The sequence below is a fragment of the Nerophis ophidion genome, linkage group LG05 (genome assembly GCF_033978795.1).
Source record: "Nerophis ophidion isolate RoL-2023_Sa linkage group LG05, RoL_Noph_v1.0, whole genome shotgun sequence".
Taxonomy (NCBI): Eukaryota; Metazoa; Chordata; class Actinopteri; order Syngnathiformes; family Syngnathidae; genus Nerophis; species Nerophis ophidion.
The window spans coordinates 47,239,746-47,259,163 of record NC_084615.1 but is presented as its reverse complement, the minus strand read 5'-3'; the positions used below and the strand labels follow the sequence as shown (position 1 = coordinate 47,259,163).

Below are 19,418 nucleotides of genomic sequence, written 5' to 3'. Positions count from 1 at the left end.
ACTGTACATCAGTCCCTCGATAATGTCAAGAATAAAATGATGCTGAAAGCAGCTCTGCAGTCTTTCTCATTAATACTCATTGTAGTTTATTTGAATAATGAATTAGCCTAATTAGACTATGAATGTGTCCAATAAGAATAATTAAACGAGTGGCAATTATGTTGTCTTTGTGTTGTTTCAGGAAGTGACTGCCAGCTTCTTACCAAACTGCCCAAAGTCAAATGTCTGCACAACAGCAAGAGAGAAGGTGTGTCTTTTTATCAAGATGATGTATTTCTTGGTGATTCACACTAACAAGCTAAATGTTAGCAAAATGATGCGCAAGACGCATGAAGAAGAAGAGCTGCACGTCTTCAATGAAACAAAGTAACGATGTGACTCTTTTTTTTAAATGTCTGTACTGGGAGAGCGTGACAAACCAACAAGCACTTAGTGTCTTCATCTTGCTAAATGTGGCTGCGGCACCTTGTACGCTCCTAACGCTCATCTTCTTTTTTAATCCAATCGCGGCTGCCGCCATGCTTGTAAAAATAGAGGGTGAATGATTGTAATACACTAATTGAAAAGACAGCTTGAGGATGTTAAGAAGGAGAAGAGGCCAAGACTTGTGGAAGATGTTCCTTCTGTAAACTTCAATAAGTATACTGTGCACACTGTATACTTCATTCCTGAGGATGTTAATGTTGACAGTGAAAATGTATTCCACGTATTAGTAATGACGATGGCAATATTTCCCTATAATAATTTCCATTGCTAGGGGTTGCTCCCCAGCCACATTTATTCCAAGTTCGCCCTTCCCCTTCCGCTACTTAGCCGAGATGGAGAATATTGAGGCTGCACACTCACTGTTCCCAGCATTTTGAATGCAACATTTAGGTACTGACACATTTGGTTGTACTTTTCAATGATTGCACAAGTGATGACAGGTTCAACAGTGGTGAGCACACCCCCGGCTGTCATCATGGAGACACTTCTTTTTTACACATCCGTGGCATCGTGCTCCAACCTGTGATGTTTTGCTACGTTGTGGAACATGCAGCACACAACTATAATAATCTATGTCACATTTTCTGGGAAATATAAAAGCTCCTCCAGTGCGAGCCAGACAACAACACCGACTTTTTAGCACGCCAAAGGTACACTTCACAACATTTCTGGCCAAGTTGAGTGAGTGAAGGCTATACTATGACCTTAAAATTACAATTTCACATATTTGCCATTAATATAATGTAAGTAATGATTTTTACAAAGTGTAAATGATACCATAAACTTACCTAAAAGCCAGTCATCTCCATATGCTGTAAACTTTGAAAAGAGCACAATGTTATTGAAGATGTTTGTTGCACACAACCTAAACATTATTTCATTGTTAGCTGGGATAGGCTCAAGCTCGTCCGTGAACCTTTTTATTATTTATGCTTTGGCCTTTTTCTTGTCTGCTGCATTTGTCCTTTTCTTTCCTCCTGGCTCACCTTGCTGTCTCCTTGTTTGACGACAGGAACACGTCCTACATCGTGTCACTGCCTGCTTCCATTACAGGACACACACACACACACACACACACACACACACACACACACACACACACACACACACACACACACACACACACACGCATACACACACTCGTTAACAGTTTACGACTTAAAGTCTTCTGGCTCAATTGTCTTTTTAATGCCAATAAACGCAGACTATACTTATATTACTATATTGTATGTCTCACACACATTCACACACCGTTAGTGGTGTGTATTGTAAAACATGCCTTCCTCTACAAAGTCGCCCATTCTTCATAGCGCGTGTGTGTGTGCGTGTGTGTGTGTGTGCGTGTCTGCCCATGCAGAAAATAAAGCCTTATTGAGGATGAAATGGGATTTTAAATTGGCTGAGCTTCGGCCCAACGGCGCAGCGTGAAACTTTTACGGCCGTGAATACAATGTCACACACACACACACACACACACACACACACACACACACGCACACACACACACACACACACACTGAGCTGCATGTCAGTGAGTATTGATCAGAGCGTTTAATTCAAACAGAAGACAACACTGGCCTACCTAACAAGCTCGCAGGCGCACACACGCATGGACAGAGAAGTGCAGAGTCACTTCCTGTCTCATGCAGTGTGACGGGCCTGTTAAAAGATTGCTTCCTTGCCCGTCTCATAGCGCTGCATCGATTTCTCCTCACTCACTCACAAGACCAACATGTCCGACAGGAACAAGGAGGTTCATCTCCCTGTTAGGATGATGCTGGTTCGCGGCATAGAAACGAGCATTACCCACAATCCTTCCACAAATGGTTATGTCCACTCAGTTTATTGGTGTATTGTGTGTGCAGGTCTGATCCGGTCCAGAGTGCGCGGCGCTGATGCTGCCGGGGCGACCGTCCTCACCTTCCTGGACAGTCACTGTGAGGTCAACAAGGACTGGCTGCCGCCCCTCCTGCAGAGGATCAAACAGGTACATGCACCTTCAAGATAAAACTACATCGTTGTCGCTATGATTTTCATATCATTCTCATCTCATATCACCATCTTCATCTTTTCATATCACCTTCTTTTTCTTCTCATATCACCATCAACATCTTTTCATATTATCATCCTTTTCTCATATATCACCATCATCATCATCTTCTTATATTATCAGCCTCTTCTCATATCACCATCATCTTCTTCTCATACCATCTTATTCTCATATCACTTTCATCCTCTTCTCATGTTATCACCCTTTTCTCATATCACCATCATCCTCTTCTTATATCACCTTCATCCTTGTTTCATATCACCGTAATCATCTTCTCGTATCACCATCATCATCTTCTTGTATCACCATCATCGTCTTCTCATCACCTTCATCCTCCTTTAGTATCACCGTCATCCTATTTTCTTGTCACCTTCATCCTCATCTCGTATCACCATCATCTTCTTCTCATACCATCTAATTCTCATATCACTTTCATCCCCTTCTCATATCACATCATCACCTTCATCCTCTTTTCATATCACCATCATCTTCTTCTCATACCATCTTATTCTCATATCACTTTCATCCTCTTCTCATATTATCACCCTTTTCTCATATCACCATCATCTTCTTCACATATCACCTTCATCCTCTTTTCATATCATCATCATCATCTTCTCGTGTCACCATTATCCTCTTCTCATATCACCTTCATCCTCGTTTAGTATCACCATAATCATCTCCTCGTATCACCATCATCATCTTCTTGTATCACCATCATCCTCTTCTCATCACCTTCATCCTCCTTTAGTATCACCGTCATCCTATTTTCTTGTCACCTTCTTCCTCATCTCGTATCACCATTATCCTCCTCTCATATCACCATGATCTTCTTCTCATATCACCATGATCTTCTTCTCATATCACCATGATCTTCTTCTCATATCACCATCATCCTCAGCTCACATTACCATCATATTCTTATCATATCACCATTATCATTTTTCTCATATAATCATTCTCCTCTGATATCACCATCGTCTTCTTCTCGTATCACTTTCATTATCATCTCATATCACCATCATCCTCTTCTCATGTCATCATTTTATTCTAATATCACCACCAGCCTCTTCTTATACCGCCATGATCCTCATCTCACATCGCAATCATCTTCTTCTCATATAGCAATCTTCCTCTTCTCATATCACAATCTTCCCCTTTTCATATCACCATCATCCTCATCTCATATCATCATTTTATTCTAATATCACCACCATCCTCTTCTTACATCGCCACGATCCTCATCTCACATCGCCATCATCCTCTTTAAATATCACCATCATCCTATTCTCTAATCACTATCATCCTCTTCTCATATCCGCATTATCCTCTCCTTATATCTCCATTATCCTCTTCTCATATAACCGTCAACCTTTCCCCCATCATCTTTTTCTCTGCCCTCTTCACATATCCCCATCATCCTCTTTTCCATCATAAAAATGTTCTTTTCCATAATCTTCTACTAATATCACTATCATTTTCATCTCATATCCACATGATTCTCATCTCATATCCACATCATTCTCATCTCATATCAGCATCATCCTCTTTTCATATTATTTTATTTCTCTTCTCAAATCACAATTATCCTTATCTCATATCAGCATCATCCTTATCTCATATCAGCATCATCCATTTTGTCGGTGTTTTTGCTCATATAATCAATATTTATTCCAAAACATCAATCTAAATACATTCAGAATAAATTCATTCCTACGGTGTGTGGTTGTGTCCGTGCGTGTGTGGTTGTGTGTGCGTGTGTGTGTGTGTGTGTGTGTGCGTGTGTGTGTGTGTGCATGTGTGTGTGTGTGGGTGTGTGTGTGTGTGTGTGTTGAAAGGGTCATCCATCACGGTGCGGCGCTGCCCAGCACTTGGTGCTTGTGTAAATGGAATAAATTGCCATTGAAATGTATGTGTTATTGATCCAGGTAAGTAATATTCCCTCTGCGTGCCTGAGAACCTTCTAGATCTTATAAGCTCTTAAATGTACGAGAGATGCATGAAAAAGTCAAGCTTTAAAAGAAAATGATGTTGACTTGAGTTATCAATGTTTTTATGGTACTCGTAGTTTGCAGTTTTATCTTCCTCCTGTATTTGCATGAGAAAGTCCACATTTAAAAACTGGTATTAATGCATGATTATTATGTCACAATTAAAAACTACAGAATGATGTGTTTTTTAAAAGACACTATGTAATGCGGACTGACACAGCCGGTGTCCTCTTGGCTCTGACCCCCCCAGCTAATGGTCCTGAACCGCCCCACCTGCCGGCTAACATCCCTGGCTGCTGCTTGACCACGCTAATCGTAGCGCGCCCCGTCATTAAAGCGCTCGTTCCGGTCTGCTTTCATCCTCGTGAAGAGCCGACGGGCCTTCAGAGCAAAACCTGCAGAAAGATGATGTTTGGATCCTGGCCAGTTCCTCTTTTAACGGCCGCTTTGGAGCCCGTTTAAAGGTTAAAGGCGGAGCTAGCTGACCTAAAAGTCGTAGGCAAATTATTACATACGCAGTTACGTGTTATTTGATGTGCTCGTTATTTTTAATACATTAAAGCCCGTGTGCCTCTTACACAAAACACCATCATTTTCAACACAACAGTGTTTTAGTTAGTCTTTTTACTACTAACACTTGGTCATTTTGTCTTTTTTGTTCAGGACCCAACCAGAGTTGTCAGCCCTGTCATCGACATCATCAATATGGACACTTTCGCCTACGTGGCCGCCTCCTCTGACCTGCGAGGAGGTACACCGACACTACCCACAACTGTTCCTGTATGACATATTTATCTTCTTATTCAACTCTCAGGTTTTGATTGGAGTCTCCATTTTAAGTGGGAGGGGCTTTCACCTGAGGAGAGAGCACATCGGACCGACCCCACCCAGCCAATCAAGTGTGTACAAATTTCAACAAGAGTGTACAATAGTAGCACCTTGATTTTTTAGTTGTAATACATCCCTAAAAGGTGTGACGAAGACCTAATTGTACAAACACTAAATACTGGTATATTTTTTTCATGAGAAATATTGTAAAATCCAATCAGTCCGTTGCAGAAAACCAAAAATATGAACACAAAATGCATTTTACAGAAAATAGTGATTGTTTTACATGCAGAAAACAATGTGAAATACAAACACCATTTCCATATGAGTTGGGAAATTGTGTTAGATGTAAATATAATCGAAACAAAATTATTTGCAAATCCTTTTTAACCTATATTCAATTGAATGCACTACAAAGACAAGATATTTGATGTTCAAACTCATAATCTTTTTTTTTTTTTTTTTTGCAAATAACTTAGAATTTCATGGCTGCAACACGTGCCACAGTAGTTGGGAAAGGGCATGTTCACCACTGTGTTACATCACCTTTTCTTTTAACAACACTCAATAAACATTTGGGAACTGAGGAAACTAATTGTTGAAGCTTTGAAAGTGGAATTATTTTCCATTCTTGTTTAATGTAGAGCTTCAGTCGTTCAACAGTCCAGGGTCTCTCTCCGCTGTCGTATTTTACGCTTCATAATGCGCCACACATTTTCGATGGGAGACAGGTCTGGACTGTAGGTTGGCCAGGAAAGTACCCGCACTCTTTTTTTTACAAAGCCACGCTGTTGTAACACGCGCTGAATGTGGCTTGGCATTGTCTTGCTGAAATAAGCAGGGGCGTTCATGAAAAAGACGGCGCTTAGATGGCAGCATATGTTGTTCCAAAACCTGTATGTACCTTTCGGCATTAATGGTGCTTTCACAGATGTGTAAGTTACCAATGCCTTAGGCACTAATGCACCCCCATACCATCACACATACTGGCTTTTGAACTTTGCGTCGAAAACAGTCTGGATAGTTCGCTTCCCCTTTGGTCCGGATGACACGATGTCCAATATTTCCAAAAACAATTTGAAATGTGGACTCGTCAGACCACACAACACTTTTCCACTTTGCATCAGTCCATCTTAGATGATCTCGGGCCCAGAGAAGCCGGCGGCGTTTCTGGATGTTGTTGATAAATGGCTTTCGCTTTGCATAGTAAAGCTTTAACTTGCACTTACAGATGTAGCGACGAACTGTATTTAATGACAATGGTTTTCTGAAGTGTTCCTAAACCAATGTGGTGATATCCTCTAGAGATTGATGTCGGTTTTTGATACAGTGCCGTCTGAGGGATTGAAGGTCACGGTCATTCAATGTTGGTTTCCGGCCATGCCGCTTACGTGGAGTGATTTCTCAAGATTCTCTGAACCTTTTGATGATATTATGAACCATAGATGTTGAAATCCCTAAATTTCTTGCAATTGCACTTTGAGAAACGTTGTTCTTAAATTGTTTGACTATTTGCTCACGCAGTTGTGGACAAAGGGGTGTACCTCGCCCCATCCTTTCTTGTGAAAGACTGAGCATTTTTTGGGAAGCTGTTTTTATACCCAATCATGGCACCCACCTGTTCCCAATTAGCCTGCACACCTGTGGGATGTTCTAAATAAGTGTTTGATGAGCATTCCTCAACTTTATTGCCACATTTCCCAACTTCTTTGTCACGTGTTGCTGGCATCAAATTATAAAGTTAATGATTATTTGCAAAATGTTTATCAGTTTGAACATTAAATATGTTGTTTTTGTAGCATATTCAACAGAATATGGGTTGAAAATTATTTGCAAATCATTGTATTCCGTTTATATTTACATCTAAAAAATTACTTGTTTATATCAACTTCATTTTAAAAAACAAAAAAGGAACATTAAAAAACAAAACATTTTTCTTTTTTGGTGTCCTAGAGCAATAACAATATCCCAAAAATTATTTTAATTTTATATTTTATACAACAAAAATGTAAATTCATCATTAACAGAAATGGAAATATAGACCAAAAGAATGTTTTATATTCTGACACCAAAGTAAAACTGGGATGCTACGTTACCCATGTGACGAGCTAAAATGTCTTAAGAGCCCTACACAGAAAATATTTTAGACATGGTAACGAGGACAGACACCTACAGAAACTGTATCTATATGCACACATCACATAAAAGTGGAGGCAAATGGATATGATCACGCAACATACAACACCATAGTACAGTTTTCTTTTCTTACAGGCCAGTCCACAGTCCTGTCTTTAAAAATCGCTACTCACAGTTTTGGTGTCAGATTTATGTAAAAACGTATTGGTTTGTTTTTCTGTTTCTGTTGCTATGTGAGTAGCGATTTCTGTAGATGTCAGTCCTTGTTGTACCAAGTCTCATTTCTGTGTAGGGCTACAAAGGCATTTTAGCCAAAGTCACAGGCACACAGGTACCATAATAATCATCCCTGCTTTTACTTTATAAATACAAAACTCCGGCTTTCTGCAAATGGAAAAAAACATCCATTTTGGTTTGTTTTTCCGTTTTTGTTAACTGGGTATTACATTTATTGTAATGTAAAATATAGAATGAAAATCAAACTGTTTTTAGATTGACTTTTTGCTATTCTAAACAAAAACTAACTTCTTTTTTAATTAAATTTTTTTGCATTATAAAATTAAATTTACATTACCAATATTTTTTTGTGTTTGTTTCTCAATTTCTATTAAATAAATAATAAAATGACAAAAACATACACTGACCAAGACTGAGTTCCCAACGTGTGGATTCTTTGTTTAGACACTCCATTCCTTGGACAAGCGGACTGGTTTGTTACATGCAATGTTGCATTTAGTTATTTCCTTACAGTTCCGCCTGTACTGCAGCTCTCTGCGTTTTTCTATACTGCCTCTAAAGGCGAAATATTGGTATTCATACTGTCCCACCAGTCTGTGTATTTGATACAGAGCAGCAGCGTGCCAGAAAAGGCGGGAAAAAGAAATGTGCAATTACCACACAGTTTGACATTTTATTTAATTAACTGTTAAAGGAGCTATATTAATTAGGCATTAATAAATCATCCTCTTTTTGAATACCTCTATAACTGATAATAGTAGTTCAGCCGGGATATGCTCATTTCAAAATTAGATTAACATACCCGAAATCTTGTTTTTGTTTTCATTTCGGTATCCCGCCCTCTACCGTTTGACCAATTAGAATGTCTGTCAGTGTGTCACATCCAGGTTGTCAGTTACGCACCGCCCTATTAGTTGAGCTACTGCCACTGGTAAAGTTAGTAAACATGTCAGACCTTAGTAAATCTAAAATGCCTGGTTACGATTCTCAACTTATTCATGACAAAGCCAGGAACAAAACAATGATTTGTACCGGGAAGCCTTTGAAAGATGGAGACGATTAAAGGCGGAGGAGATTTTTTTATCTTTTTTATATATTTTCAACAAATAAAACCTATGTGGATATGGGTAGCATCAGTGCCTATTTCGTTCTCTATATGCTGATAGCTGATACGCTGAGGAAATGGGTTCCAACATTAACACGGCTGTCATCATGGCAATGTGAAACGTATGAACGTATGGAGACAGCTAAATCACATGATAAAATAATTTGTCATTCGTTTTTGCATATTGTGGACTACACGTATAAAGATATATTGCAATCTGAAAATTTTAAACTGTAGCCTTTAGGCCAGATCTTGGGAAAATACGGCCCATGGGCCACCTGTGGCCCTCCGAACATTGTACTGAACATAATTTTTTTAGACCTTTAACATCAAAATTGCTATTATGATGTGCAGTGCTGTTTTTAAATGACCGTGTTGTAAGAGTTATTCCGGTAATCTACATCACAGCATCTCAGACCAGGAACAAAGCAGAGTGGGCGGGGTTTGTTTTCAGAGCAGCCAGCCCAAAACACGTGTGTCAGAAACAGATGCGGAAGCAGATTTTTACGTGATAATAAATCATATTGTAGATGTTTATTACACTTTGCTGTACCTTATGTTGCTATTTTTTTTCATTTTTGTTGTTTTGCTTGGTCTGAGAAGTAAAAGAGGAGCAATGTTCATATGTTGTTAATATTCAGTGTTTTTTTGTTCATAGTTGATATTGTAAATCCCACTTTCTTTATTTTCATGTACATTTTTGGTGTCCCATTCAGCAAAAAACTGTAAAATTCCATTCTGTTTTTTTTTTTGTTGGTCTGTCATAACTTTTTTAGAACTCTATCGGACATTGTGACTTTTGGTATTAGTGTTGCTGAAAAAAAGGACCCAGACATACATGCTGTACAGAGGATTTTTACACCAAAATGTTAATATATCATGTATACACACATACACATTGGCCCCCCCAGACACTTTTTTTCTCTCAATGTGGCCCCCGAGTCAAAATATTTCCCCAGCTCTGCTATCGGCATACCTTGGTAAAATGTTTCCTTAAGTTTTGCGCGTACATTAGGCTGCTAAGCATGCCCTACTTATTTTCACCAGTGTAACCATTGCTAGCGTTGGTTGTAGTTTGTTTTAGTCTTTGTTTTCTGATAGTAATGACAATTACCATATGAATGTCATTTGTTGTAAAATTGTACGCAGGCATGATGTTTTTCTTCGTGAAAATAGCCAAATTTCTGTTTAAAATGTGTTGGTTAGAAATTTGTTATTGCCAAACCCTTGTCTATTCAGCTATTATGGTCCCAGCACCTCTACCTAAGAGGCAGTGGAATTTTGAAGTTCCTTGCAGTCGGCCAGTCGATCGAGCTGGATTCGGCTGCGTATCTGACAACCTCAGTTAGGGAGAGAGGCAGAGGACTACAGAATTTTGACCGTGAATGCAGTACCATTTATGGCCACTTTTTTGTGGCTCCTTTAACTGCTATAGTGCCCACTTTGGTACCATCCATCCATCCACTTTCTACCGCGTGTCCCTTTTGGGGTCGCGGGGGGTGCTGGAGCCTATCTCAGCTGCATTCGGGCGGAAGGCGGGGTACACCCTGGACAAGTCGCCACCTCATCGCAGGGTCAACACAGATAGACAGACAACATTCTCGCTGACATTCACACACTAGGGCCAATTTTGTGTTGCCAATCAACCTATCCCCAGGTGCATGTCTTTGTAAGTGGGAGGAAGCCGGAGTACCCGGAGGGAACCCACGTAGTCAAGGGGAGAACATGCAAACTCCACAGAGAAAGATCCTGAGCCCAGGATTGAACTCAGGACTACTCAGGCACATGCACAAACCCCTGTGCCACCATTGTACATTTGTGAAATTAAATGAACTACATTTTTTAGAACCATCCCATTTGGACAGCGTGTGTGTGTGCGTGTATGTATGTCTGTGTGTATGTATGTGTATGGAGTCTGTGGACATTGTGTCAGTCAACGTGTCACCAGCGGGGGTGGAGCTGAGTCACCACACTTGTGAGGTTGTTGTCGTGCGGCACGTGTTGGTGTCATGTGACCACTTACAATTCTGCATCCTCTGAGATACATCCTCACAAAGACACTTTAAAGATGATGATGATTAAGATGATGATGATGATGATGCCCGCTTGGCAGGACGCCCATTATCGCCGGCGGCCTCTTTGTGATTGACAGCTCGTGGTTCGATCACCTGGGCAAGTATGACACAGCCATGGACATCTGGGGCGGAGAAAACTTTGGTGAGTCATGTGACTGTCGCAACTTTGTGGTGGTGAAAAAAGGTAATGACTAGTCAAACAATATTCTATTTATGTTTATATATATATATATATATTAGGGGTGGGCAAATTCATGCGTTAATTACGAGTTAACTCATCAATCTATTAACGCCGACAATTATTTTATTGCGCATTTGCGTATGTTGTTTACATGCTTTTATTTTGTTAACGCCTTTTCTTATAAAGATGGTGGCGCCCGGACGGGCTTCGGCGTGGAGGGGCTGTTGGTAAAGATGGAACATTTGGCAAAAGTACCGGACAATTCTGCAAATTTCATGGCTGGCTTACACCGTGGTCACTCCGGGATCACTTACGACCGCCTGACAATTCTGGATGTGGATAGATCGGGCCGTTTTGGACTGAATGACGCGTGCTTGCTAGACCGGCTAGCTAGCATGGGAATACTTTGCCGGCTACATCCAGCGGCCTGTGAAGCAGCGGAGTATATGTGTTGTCCGTCTATTTATGAATAATGCAAACGAGGACTGTTGGCTGAGTTCTTAATGTTTACTTTCAGAGCGTGCATATCACAACATACAAGATGCCGTCATGACGACACAACCTATACCGGGCTATCGCGCATGCGCGTCACTTCTGTTGCATGCTGGGTAGGGTGGTTCTTTTTTTCCCTGGCTCATAACATCACAATATAGTACCATGTATATGATGCGTTCAGTTTATCAAAGCACCAAGCAAACAATCGGAAAATTCCCATCATATCAATTCCTAGATATGGTCATAATTATTTTAAGTGCACTACGCAGAATAAACACAACATTATTAATATTGCTACTACGGATAATTCAATCAAAAAAAAGGCTTAATCAAGTGATATTGTGCTGGGCCCACTACCTATAATATAGGTTTTTTAAACATAAGATCCCTGATAAAAAAATGTTCCTGCTGTTACCTCAGAAATTGCCTGTTCGGATGTTATGATTGTGGCTCAGAGATTTGTATGTAGATTATATTTATTTTCCATAACAAACAGGATAACTTAAATACCCTGGCAGTGGAAATAAGCTTAAATGTTTGTATTTACATTTTTTGAGTTGATTTTCATAAAATATGCTATTTACCTGCTACTGTTTAACAAGGACTGATTTGAATTGTGTTTGCACAACAAATGTTTTGGCGCTTTTGTTCATGTGGGAGAATATTCCAATAAAGGTGCACTACACACTACTTTTGAATTCATTATTGGGCTTTGCGTATACAATGCAGTTAATCGCGATTAATCAGAGAAAAGGTGCGATTAACTTCGATTAAAATGTTTAATCATTGCCCAGCCCTAATATATATATATATATATATATATATATATATATATATATATATATATATATATATATATATATATACATGTATATATGTATGTATAAACACATACATATACATACATATATATATATAGTTACACAAATATATATATATACATACATATATACATATATATATACACACGTATATGTATAAATGTATATATATATATATATACATATATATATGTATATATATACAGTATATGTATATATCTATCCATCCATTTTCTACCGCTTATGTGTGTATTTACATATGTATATATGTGTATGTGTTTGTGTGTGTATATATATATATATATATATATATATATATATATATATATATATATATATATATATATATGTATCATCTGACATGTCTCAAATAGAGATCTCCTTCCGGGTGTGGCAGTGCGGAGGAAGCTTGGAGATCATTCCGTGCAGTCGAGTGGGTCACGTCTTTAGGAAGAAACATCCGTACGTCTTCCCTGAGGGCAACACCAACACCTATATCAAGTACGTCTCCGCCTGACCCCTGACCCTGAGAACACATTTTGGGTCACGCTATATTTGTTTTACGTTGGAACATTTAGTTACACATTACTGGTGTGTCTGTGTGCGTGCGTGAATGCGTGCATGTGTGTGTCAGGAACACACGTCGCACAGCTGAAGTGTGGATGGACGACTTTCGCCTCTTCTACTACTCGGCTAGGCCTGCTGCGCGAGGAAAGTCATACGGAGAGTAAGAACACGCATACACCTGCATACACACACACACACAGACATGCATTTTAAATTTACATTTTTAATTTTCCTGAAGGAACTCTCCTGAAGGAATCAATAAAGTACTATCTATCTATGCACACACACACACACACACAAATGCAAATAAGTCCTTAAAAATCTTTAGTCCAAGTTTATACCGACAGATCCAAGAAATAGAGTTTTAGAAGCCTTGTTTTTTCGGAGTCCTCAAAACCAAATCCTAATAGACAAATCCTTAGAACCAAGCCCTTGATTTAATTGTTTTTTATTTAAAACTTTTTTTCCTAAATGGTGATGCTGTAGTTGCTGCAAGTTGCAGGAGATCTATTCTCTTGTGTGTCCTCTTTTTGTGTTCTTAATGTTTCCCTCGTTGCTTGTGTTTTTTGCCTTTTGGTTTGGGCTCTTTCGGGATTGCACAATAGAAGGTGGCACTTTTGTGACTTGTGCAGTTTTTCTGTTGCGTTTTTTGTGAACGTTTGGATCTTCCTTGGGGGCCTTTTTGCCATGGTCATGATTGCATGGAAGGCCAGCTGCTTGCTCTCTGCCACAACGGAGTCCTCGTGGAGAGACAAAGGAGATGCGGATGAAGAGACCGGGCTGCCGAGCTAGCGCATAGTGTTGAAATTGACAAGATTCACGGAGCCCTGGCTAAATGAGCATGTATCCGATGCTTCGGTTTCCTTGGAAAGATTCTTGTACATGTACTGGACATTGGTCGAGAGCTGGTGGGCAGTCTAGGACAGAGCTGGCTCTCTTGGTTGCTTTGTTGGATCTCTTCCCGTCTCTGGCCCCAGAAGACGATGGTGTGGAACACCACAGAGGTCACCAGAGTGTATGTGGGTGTTGAAGTGGTGTTTTTGTTTTGTTTTGTTTTGTTTTGTTGTTTGTCTATTTATGGTGCAATATGTATCATTTATTGCTGATTTTTGTTGCGTTTTACTTTAGTAGCTGTATGTAGAATTGGAGCCGCTGAAGTGGGACTTGGTTGCATCATCTCTGAGTTTTTTTAATTATGTCCTTTGTGTGCTTTGATGTTTCCCTCTTGTTTTCATCTGTTTTTATTATTTACCTTAATTTTTGTAGACGTGTATCTACACTGCAACCACATAATTTACACATTGTGTGATAAAGTCTTCTTAAAATCTTATCCTATCCTAATTTCAATCCCTAAAAATGACATTTCTCATCCAGATCCTTTGAATTAAGTCCTTCAATCCAGCTCTCTAACACCAAGTTCTTAAACTAAAATCTTGAGAACAAGTCCTTCGATTTAGATCATTTGAAATAGATCCTTGAATGCAATCTAGGTCCTCTGAGCCAAATCATTATTTTAAACTTTAAGAACTAAATCAGTCAATCCAGATCTTTAGAATCAAGTCTTTCAATTCCTCTTCAGTCTTTGAAACCAAGTCCTCAAACAAAAATATTAAAAAATAAACATCTTCAATCCAGATCCTTTGAAATAGATCCTTGAATCCAATCTAGGTCTTTTTAGTCCTGAAAATTATGTCCTTAATTCTAGATATTTAAATAAAGTATTTGAATCCAGCTATCAAGAAACAAAGTCCTTTGAGCCAGATCCTTAGAAACAGTTACTTGAATCTTATATTCCAGGTCCTTTGATCCAAATCCTTAATTTCAAAGCCCTAAGAACCAAGTCCCTAAATCCAGAGCCGTAGAATTAAGTTTTTAAACCTAGACCTTGAAAAGTAAACGCTTAAATCCAGATCCTCAGAGCCAAGTCCTGAAAGATTGAGTGAAGTTCTTGAGCATCATCACATCCTTCCTGATACTGACATCATTGTCGTCATCATCAGCTGTCCTGTTTGTAGGTTGTCTAAGGCCCCGCCCACGTCCTCCTCAACAATCTTAAAATGTCACTTTGTTTTTATCAGCCAGCAGCAGGCAACCTGCTGACATTTAAACGCATCGTACGCCGCCATTTTGCTGCTCCTTGTAGAGGGGGACCACCGCGTTGCTCATCTAAGTGTTTTTGTCAGCAGCATCCGAGGACGCGTGGAGCTGAGACGCAAGCTCCAATGCAAATCTTTCAAGTGGTACCTGGACCATGTCTACCCAGAACTCAAGTCAGTCCCAGTCTTGTTTCTTCATCTGTGTTGGCTGGTGCATCTCATTAAGTATCAAAAAAGCATGCTCTGAAGTGTCCTCACACAAGCGCGCGCACACACACACACACACACACACACACACACACACAAAACCCCCACAATGGAATTAACAGGCGAGCTCTCGGGGGACGCCGACCCTCTAAATGAAGAATAACCTTTTACAGCTTATTAAAAGGCGGCAAGATAGCAGATTGAATTAGCGCCCATGGCCTTGAGCGCTCTACTTGAACATCAAAGTTTATCAGAGGAAAAAGTTTGCAGTAATAAGTAGTGAGTGGCCGCCATCATGTCTTTGTAGACCACATCTTGATGGACTTAATTAACTCCCTCTGCTAATCTCCTCATGCTAATTAACAGGCTAAGATCCAGAAAGGCCATGTGTGCTTTCACACAGGAACAGGTTTATTTCCACCCCCAGCCCAGAAGTGTCCACCTGGTGTACATATATTTTACAGGTGCACAAAAAGTCGCTAATTATTATAGCTTCTGCTTCCTCAGAGTCCCTGACGATTCTGACTCGCAGTCCGGGCTGATCCGACAGAGGCACAACTGCTTGGAGTCTCGTAGCGTGGACGGCCAGGAAGTGCCGGTGCTCATGTTGGCGCCCTGTATGAATCCAGACGGGGTCCATGCCCCTAACCAGGTAGGCTGAACACCAACAAGCTCACTCATTTGGTTAAAAAGGGTACTGCAGCTACGTTGTTGGTCCAGGTTGTTTGCTCATGTTGACGTGATTAGAGACGTGCTGAAGCAGGAGCTGTCCAAAGCGACATATTGTAAACATTAAACCAATTCTTTATTAAGTATAACAGTAAATATATTTTTCCAACTTTGACAAAAAGCCAAAATTTTAGCATATATTGATCATATACTTTTCGCCGCAGTAATGTATCAAATATATTATTCTGTGATATTGATATCGGTCCGATACCAGCAGAAAAACTGATATCAGTTTGCATCTGAAACTTCTGCTATAAGGACTCCAACACAAGCAGTCTGTTAGTGCCCGCTAACATCTTCTCTTGCTAGCTTAGCAGACCGATAACTTAGCAGACTGACAACAGGTCGTCTACATTCAAAAGCCTTTTGAGAGTCTCACTTAAAAACACTGTAAAACTAAACAAACAAACATAGTTCATCAATATAACTGACATGCTATACAAAATAACTTCTCTGTGACATTCCAACATAAAATATTTTAATTGAAACAAATGTGCTAGCTCAATGCTAATTTGCATTGCATTTGCCATATTTTGTACATGCTACTAATAAGCATTAGTGATATTACATGGCAATTTCAACACCTCCCACATTTGTAATGAAAACTACAACTAAGAGGTGCTTTCCAATCAAACAGCTGGTGTGCAATACGTACAATACTTACAGTATAAATGCTTTGTAAGACTCAACAAAAGACAAAACTGACACATTCTACTTAAAGGCAAAGACTACTTCCTTACTACAGCAACACATCTAGGACATGAATGCATACTTGCCTATAAGATTCAACATTCAGCATGTAGAGCCCAACACAATATCACTTGATTAAGCCTTTTCGAATATTCTACTCTAAAAATGATCAATCAATGTTTATTTATATAGCCCAAAATCACAAATGTCTCAGAGGGGGCTGCACAAGTCACAACGACATCCTCGTTTCAGACCCCACATCAAAGTATGTATTATTCATGCTGATATCATATCGGCTTTGTATCAGCCAATAGTTAAAAATGCAATATCAGGACCCCCGAAAGTATGTATACTGAGAAAAGTGTGCCAAAGTCCTACACAAAAATATAAAGAAGTCATGTAAAAAGAAACTGTGGGAAAGAAAACAGCATGCGTGGTGTGCTTGATGGCGCGATAACGACGCAGAAACACGACAGCCTCCATTAAGATAAAGACAGAAGCAGATCATTCACGCCCGCAAGCATCAATGAACACGTGGCGTCAATAAATCAACGCCCTCGTTAGCGGCGAAGTGAAGATGTCATCTTACTGGAGCAATCAACAACATGCTAACAATTCATTCACAATTAAGATCTTTTAAAAGCAAGTATTTATCATTATGAGCAAAATGTTCAGTGGGGTACATTGTGGCCGTCCGCCCTTCGGCATGCATGTTGCGGTCCCCAAAGTAATAGTGTTCTTTCTGCAGGAGTGGATGTACACACCAGGTCAGCAGATACGACAACAACACCACTGTGTATCCGTCACCACAACCTTCCCCGCCTCACAACTGCTGCTGCTGCCCTGCAACATGGCGGACGGCAAGCAGGTTTGCGCACGCACACACACACGCACACACACACACACACACACACACACACACACACACACACACACACACACACACACACACACACACACACACACACACACACAGGTGTTGCATAACCAAAGGCCAGCCACTATCGTATGTCACATGAACAAAAATTAATTCATGCAAATGTTAATTAATGTAAGTATGAATTTGTACAAATATGGTCATTATGCATACACACACACACATATGTGCTCGGCAGGTTCTTATACACCCCCACCCCACACACACACACACACACACACACACACGTGCTCGGCAGGTTCTTATACACCCCCACCCACCCCACCCCACCCCACACACACACACACATACACACACTTGTCATTACCTGACCAGTGGGCACCTTGACGGCGTCCCAGAACTCCCTGCAGCAGAAACCAATCTGACAAGTCATAAATCACCTGAGAGAGAGGGAGGGAGGGGGCACACTAGCATGAAGTAGGTGAGGGTGAGGGTGGCGGGGCGTCTGGAGATGTTGGAGGGGCGGGGCCAAGTCACTGTCAAGAGGCAGGCAGCTAAAAATGAGCTCATTACACCTCACCAACTGTTCAGTGTGTGTGTGTGTGTCTATGTCTATGTCTGTCTCTGTCTGCTAATCCTGGTTGACTTCTTCATCCCAAACGTGTGTGACTAGATCAAACATGCGCACGCGTGTATGTGTGCGTGCGTGCGTGTGTGTGTGTGTGTGTGTGTGTGAGTGTGTGTGTGTGTGTGTGTGTGTGTGTGTGTGTGTGTGTGTGTGTGTGTGTGTGTGTGTGTGTGTGTGTGTGTGTGTGTGTGTGTGTGTGTGTGTGTGTGTGTGTGTGTGTGTAAACAAGCGCTAGTACGGTGCATCATTTGATCCTTGAGTCAGTCTTTGACGTGTGAGAAGGACAACGATCCACAGAGGAAGACAACATGTCAGCGCCAAGAACGAAAACAAGCGCAGATGCTGCCAGTGCGCTTGCCACACACACGCGGAAACATTCATATATGAATAGGCAACGTCATGCATTCTAAGCATCTGGTAACATTACATTCCTCCACCAGAGGCCCAACAAGTGTCAGAAAACACAAGAAATGTGCATTTAGCACTGTAGGATGCATATCATTACGATCATGAATATTATTTGCATGTTTTTTTAAATATTTGTTTTTATTATTATATCATATACTTTTGACTTCTAGTTCATTCATCCATCCATCCATTTTCTACCGCTTGTACTTTACGGGGTCCAGGGGGGTGCTGGAGCCTATCTCATCTGCACACGTGTTGGCCCGGCAATCAGGTGGCAACTTGTCCAGGGTGTACCCCGCCTTAAACATTTCAAAAACCATACATCACTTTTTACAGCTGATGCGCCTGAAGTCAATAAGGAAAACCCTGTCCCCTCTGTTATCCATTACTAAACCAATCATACTGCATGTCTTCCCTAGAGGAATCTCTGTCTTAAAGCCATGCTGTGGTAAGCAGCAAATATGGCGATGTCAACAAGTCAAGATGATATTTTAGTGTATGTGCTGATGTGGGAAAGACCGTCATAGTGCATGCTGGGATAATAACTGCAGCCAGAAACACTGAATTCACTCGCTTTCGGTTATCTCGCCATCTTAATAAAACGCAATGTGGTGAGCGCTATGTTGAGCACAAAACCCGAACAATGTTATCCACATCGAAATACACTACAGCGATACGCTTCAAAGGCTCTACAACATAAAAAAAACATGGCCGCCGCGTGTTCACTGATGAAAAGATACATGCTCGCAGATGTTGTGTCACATGATTGAACATGGCATGCTCTGATTCTGTTTGCTTTGTTTAGTTTTAT

The 19,418-nt window shown here is 40.4% G+C and overlaps 1 protein-coding gene and 1 long non-coding RNA gene across 3 annotated transcripts in view; one reads left to right on the top strand and one right to left on the bottom strand.

The window, feature by feature from the left end:
* galnt14 (UDP-N-acetyl-alpha-D-galactosamine:polypeptide N-acetylgalactosaminyltransferase 14 (GalNAc-T14)) overlaps positions 1-19,418 on the top strand; it is a 167,003-nt gene that overhangs the window by 145,345 nt on the left and 2,240 nt on the right. The window contains exons 5-14 of one of the 2 annotated variants that reach the window (XM_061901157.1): positions 182-247; positions 2,352-2,473; positions 5,191-5,278; positions 5,342-5,426; positions 10,947-11,050; positions 12,780-12,906; positions 13,040-13,132; positions 15,156-15,242; positions 15,783-15,927; positions 17,443-17,562. In XM_061901157.1, coding sequence (XP_061757141.1) covers positions 182-247; positions 2,352-2,473; positions 5,191-5,278; positions 5,342-5,426; positions 10,947-11,050; positions 12,780-12,906; positions 13,040-13,132; positions 15,156-15,242; positions 15,783-15,927; positions 17,443-17,562 — 1,037 coding nt within the window. The remainder of the gene's footprint in view (positions 1-181; positions 248-2,351; positions 2,474-5,190; positions 5,279-5,341; positions 5,427-10,946; positions 11,051-12,779; positions 12,907-13,039; positions 13,133-15,155; positions 15,243-15,782; positions 15,928-17,442; positions 17,563-19,418) is intronic. The other variant, XM_061901158.1, reaches the window with a different exon arrangement.
* On the bottom strand, positions 2,019-18,035 carry LOC133553226 (uncharacterized). Its single transcript, XR_009806880.1, has 3 exons — positions 17,939-18,035; positions 10,857-11,030; positions 2,019-2,455 (listed from the first exon to the last, which is right to left on the bottom strand). It is a non-coding gene; the product is annotated as an uncharacterized LOC133553226 (long non-coding RNA).